General features: G+C 39.5%; 1 protein-coding gene across 2 annotated transcripts in view; it reads right to left on the reverse strand.

The window, feature by feature from the left end:
- The window catches only part of ATP8B1 (ATPase phospholipid transporting 8B1), a 152,352-nt gene that overhangs the window by 22,213 nt on the left and 125,025 nt on the right, over nucleotides 1-5,114 (reverse strand). For both annotated transcript variants that reach the window (XM_017528793.2, XM_017528794.2), the window contains exons 16-17: nucleotides 4,318-4,506; nucleotides 1,574-1,688 (exon numbers count right to left, since the gene is read on the reverse strand). In XM_017528793.2, coding sequence (XP_017384282.1) covers nucleotides 1,574-1,688; nucleotides 4,318-4,506 — 304 coding nt within the window. The remainder of the gene's footprint in view (nucleotides 1-1,573; nucleotides 1,689-4,317; nucleotides 4,507-5,114) is intronic.

A 5,114-nucleotide genomic window follows, 5' to 3' on the forward strand; every position in this document is an offset into this window, starting at 1 on the left:
TACTACAGGTGTGCACCACCATGCCTAATTTTTGTATTTTTTGTAGAAACGAGGTTTTATCATGCTGGTCATGAACTCATGAGCTCATGTGATCCGCCCAACTCAGCCTCCCAATGTGCTGGGATTATAGGCATGAGCCACCATGTGTGGCCTAAACATCACTTTACAATAGACTTTGCTTTTCTAAACTTCTATAGGGTCCAGGACTGCACTTCTAGTTTCTAAAGGGAAAATTTCACTTTTCTTCTCAGTCAAGTCACTAGAGTGAAGAAAACCTTTTTCTCTTAATGACTAGGAAAATATCAGACCTAGGGAGATGCCTTGGGGTGTAGTGACATAAATATGAACTTGACAACTTTATTATTTATTTTTACTTTTAATTTTATAGAGATGGGGTTTCGCCATGTTGGCCAGGCTGGTCTCGAACTCCTGACCTCAGGTGATATGCCCACCTTGGCCTTCCAAAGTGTTGGGATTATATGCGTGAGACACCACGCCTGGCCTATAGTTACATCTTGTCTAGCCAAGATGGCAAAAGTGTTCAGCTGATTGAGTATTTGCTTTCAAAGATTCTTTGGCAAGTTCTGCATTTATTTGATTAGATGGTCATCGTTCATATCCTCATAAGAACTTGTCAGTTTTAAGTGCATCAGCATCAATATATAATCTTAAAATGTGACTCCACTTAGGAGACAACATATTCATCAGGCTCCTCTCTGAAGGCTGTTTAGCTGGCTCTAAAACTCAATCGATCCTTAAAGTAAAGGGGAAAAAACCCACCCTATATTAAGTACCTCCTAGGTGCTAGCCACTACGGAAGATGCTTTCTCTTGCAATGATCCTCCATGATGGGAATTATCCTTTCCCTCTTTCACAGGGGGAATTAATGATTCATATCATATATCTACCATTTTTTCCAAAGATGCAAACTAGTAAAGAGGCAGGGACACCAGGTTGGACTGATGTCCTCCATGCCTCCCTGCCATTGTTGTACAGAACCAAAACAACATGAGAAGTGGTAGGTAATTCCAACAGTGGAAGTTCCAGAAACATTCTGAGTAGTGGCAACCTCACTGGACTAAGCATACAGCCTCCTATGAACTTGGAAGTAATTGAGACCAAACTGTTTTACTAACAAAGCTATCAGAAGCCAATGATCCCACACATTGCTTTGTCATCGTGTCACACACGAAGGCTTTCCTTCCTTCATGCTACACCTTGAAGTTAGTGGAGTTCTTGGAGGCCACACACATAGTAAGACTACAACCTAGGATAGTTATGCAGCTTGCTCAAAGTCACTGGAGGAGAGCTAAGCCATTCTCCTGCCTTAATCCTACAGACCTTGAAGACCCAGATGCTGGGAGAAGGTACTATGGTCATATCCCAGGAAGTCAACGGCAGGGGCAGAACTGGAACCCAGGTGGCTGTAATACTGCTTTGCTGCTCTTTCTGCCCCAACTAGTCCAAAACAAAGGGAGGGTCAGCAGTTAACATACAGCTTTTATGCAAACTTAACAGACAGCATCAGAGAGTAAGATCAGACTCCATCACAGAAAGAATAAAAGTGACACTTACATCCAGGGCATCCTGTGTTTCTTGCTTAGTAGGATTCATTCGATGTAACCGTTCATAAATAACAGTATCAGCACCTTTACAGTAAAGCTTGATATTGCCTTCTGGAGTTCTTACTGGTAGTAAAAGAAGGAAATCAACATAACAAAGTTCAAAGTTAAGTTTGATTTTTTTTTTTTTTAGACAGGGTCTTATTCTGTCACCCAGGCTGGAGTGCAGTGGTGCAATATTGGCTCACTGCAGCCTTGACCTCCCCATCTCAAGCAATCCTTCCATCTCAGCCTCCTGAGTAGCTGGGACTACAGATGCATGCCACTATGACTGGCTAAGTTTTTATTTTTATAGATGTGGAGGTCTCACTATGTTACTCTGGTCTTGAAGTCCTGGGCTCAAGCAATCCTCCTGCCTCAGCTTCCCAAAGTGCTGTGATTACAGATGTGAGCCACCGCACCTAGCTAAGTTTGATTTCTTAATAGAAAACTACATTTATAAAGTTAATTTGAAGTGTTACCAGCCTCATAATTCACTACTAGCTTAAAATCATCAGTTCATCTAGAAAGGTGTTGCCTTCAACAAAACTGGTAAGTCCCTATCTACATTGAATATAATAGTGAAATAAACATAAAAAGATTCCTTCACAGTCAGCTCTGTTTTCCATAACCTTACTTATTCTTCCAACAAGTATTTCCTGACTCCCTACCATGTGCTATGCCATGTGCTAGTTACTTTCTTTCATGGAATTTTCCTCCATCCAACCAACAAGAAGTTTCTCACATATGAACTCACAACACTTATTGCCTTTAATACTTGGACCATAACACCACTTCTTGTGATTAGTTTCTTTTGTTTCTTGATTAGTGCACAATTGCAATACACGTCTCATTGCTAACTAGATTATAAGGCAAGGTAGATGAGAGGCATGAAAATCAGTCCAGATCTGTGTGAGGGGCACAGAGAAGATTCAGTAAATGTGCCTAAGGAGGGTGTAATAGACAGTTAAACCTGTATGTTTGTATTGGTTAAAAATTCAATATCAAGCCAGGTGCGGTGGCTCATGCCTGTAATCTCAGCACTTTGGGAGGCCAAGATGGGTGAATCACGAGGTCAAGAGATCGAGACCATCCTGGCCAACAAGGTGAAACCCCTTTTCTACTAAAAATGCAAAAATTAGCTGGGTGTGGTGGTACATGCCTGTGTACAGTCCCAGCTACTTAGGAGGCTGAGGCAGGAGAATCACTTGAACCTGGGAGGTGGAGGTTGTACTGAGCCGAGATCATGCGACTGCACTCCAGCCTGGCAACAGAGGGAATATCCTCAAAAAAAAAAAAAAAATTCAATATCATAGTGGAGGAGGCTTGTAGACACCACCTTAACCAAGTAATCAAAGTTCCCATCGCCAATAATATATGCCTTCTGATGTGATACTTACAGAAGGGCACAGCATCACTTATGGACTTTTCCTGCCAACAATGTGTAACCTAGCTCTAATCATGAGGGAACATTGGAGAAACCCAAATGGAGGCATAGCCTATAAAATAACTGGCCTGTGCTTTTAAAAAATGTCAGTGGATGAAGGATCGAAAACAGATCGAACCATCCTTGACTCAGAGTCATTATCACTTAATGTAACCTGTGATCTTGGATTAGATCCTGTACCAGAAAAACAAAAAGAAAGAACTTCCCTGGCAAAATCTGAAAAAGTCTATCAATTAGATAATATTGTATGGTGTTAAATTTTCTGGTTCTGATTATTGTACTGTATATACAAGTGAGTGTTCTTCTTCTTAGGAAATACCTACTATGGTATATAGTACAGTATTTAGGGGAAAGGGACATTAGGGCTGCAATTTATTCTCTTACATATATACGTATACATATAAAATATATATATACGTATACATACATACATATATACATGAATGCTTATGTGTATATGTATGTGTGTGTGTGTGTGTGTGTGTGTATATATACGCATATATATATTTATTTATTTAAATCATGCAATCTTGCTCCTTCTAATGAAATTTACTCTCAAATGGTTCAGAAAACAATATCTGTATGTATGTGTGTGTGTACATATATGTGTGTATGTATATGGATATATATATACAAGAAATTAAAAATATGGCAAATGTTAACAATTGGTAGCTATGAAGGAATATGAGAGTTCTTTAAACCATCCTTGCAACTTTTCTATAAGTTTGAGATTATTTCAAATTATGAATTTAAAGCAGTTCAGTGTTAGGAAGTGATTTTTATCTTTACTTGGTGATCTGTTATGTGCCTGCATTGCAGGTATGATTTTGATTAATAAACACAGCCTTGCTTTCCTCAGGAAACTTTTCCTGCTGAGTCTTCCCTTCCCTGTCATCAAGTACAGAAAAGAAAGCTCAGAGGTGCTTGAAAAAAAAGAGAACATGTGTTGCTTAAAATAAGAGACTGCCACAAACATCCACCTGCCGCTTCTGGAGTGTTCCACCTGCCACCCCAGATTCAACATCTGGCAGCTCACATGGTTAAAGAAAGTCAGCAGCATTTGCAAGATTTAGAGATACTGCGGCTGTCCCTTCGAATAGGGAACACGGTGAAGAATGAAGAAAACCATACCAGTTTCAATTAAGTCTGCGGAAATCTCCCAGGAGCCAAGTAGCTTATTCATTGTCCGCTTTATCTTGCTGCCATTCAATACAATGGGCACAAGCATCTAAATGAGTGATTCATAGACAGACTCTGAGGGGAACCTACCAATGATAGACATTCGCTTCCGGTCACTGTTGAAGTCCAAAATGGCAAGAACATTATAGGTCCTTTCAGTGCCCAGCTCACTGATGGTGATGGTGTTCTGGGTCCTGGCGAGGAAGGCAAAGCCGAAGTTCCTGGCGGCGTTTACCAGGGCACCTTCATCAGGAGAGGCTGCCTGGTAATTGAGATGACCTAACAAGGAAGTGAGAGAAATCCCAGAAAAGCTGTAAAACCAAATATAGAGCTCACTGCTGAGGCCTCCACTGAGGCTCCTGTGGGGGTCAGCTGGGCTGCAAAGCCCAAAACATCCCCAGGAAAATGAGTCATTGACTAAAGGGTTATGCCAAGATTAAAGCATCTTTGTTTTATCTTGACTTATAAACAGTAATGTAAACTAAAAGTGAAACAGTGGCTGAGAATGGAGGGAAATTCCCATAACCCCACTATCCACAGGAAAAACAACAGGTGTTGACATTTTATCATTCCTTCCAGTCCCTTTTAAAATGTCTATATCTGAAATTGTTTCTGTGAAGCTGAATATACATTCACATCCTGATTATTTTAATGCTGTATCTGAGCATATTGCCATCTCTTTGTAAATTCTTTGTAAACATTTGAACAAATGTAAACACGTTATCATTTTCCCATTACAGACGCCTAGTTTATTTCCGAAACATTTTTACTCTCAAAAATAACTTTTAATAACCTTTTTGTATGTGTGTAAAGATTTTTCTGTTTTTTTTTTTTTTTTTTTTTTTTTTTTTTTTTTTTTTTTTTTTTTTTTTTTTTTTTTTTTTTTT

This window comes from Cebus imitator, unplaced genomic scaffold (genome assembly GCF_001604975.1).
Source record: "Cebus imitator isolate Cc_AM_T3 unplaced genomic scaffold, Cebus_imitator-1.0 Scaffold55, whole genome shotgun sequence".
In the NCBI taxonomy this organism is placed as follows: Eukaryota; Metazoa; Chordata; class Mammalia; order Primates; family Cebidae; genus Cebus; species Cebus imitator.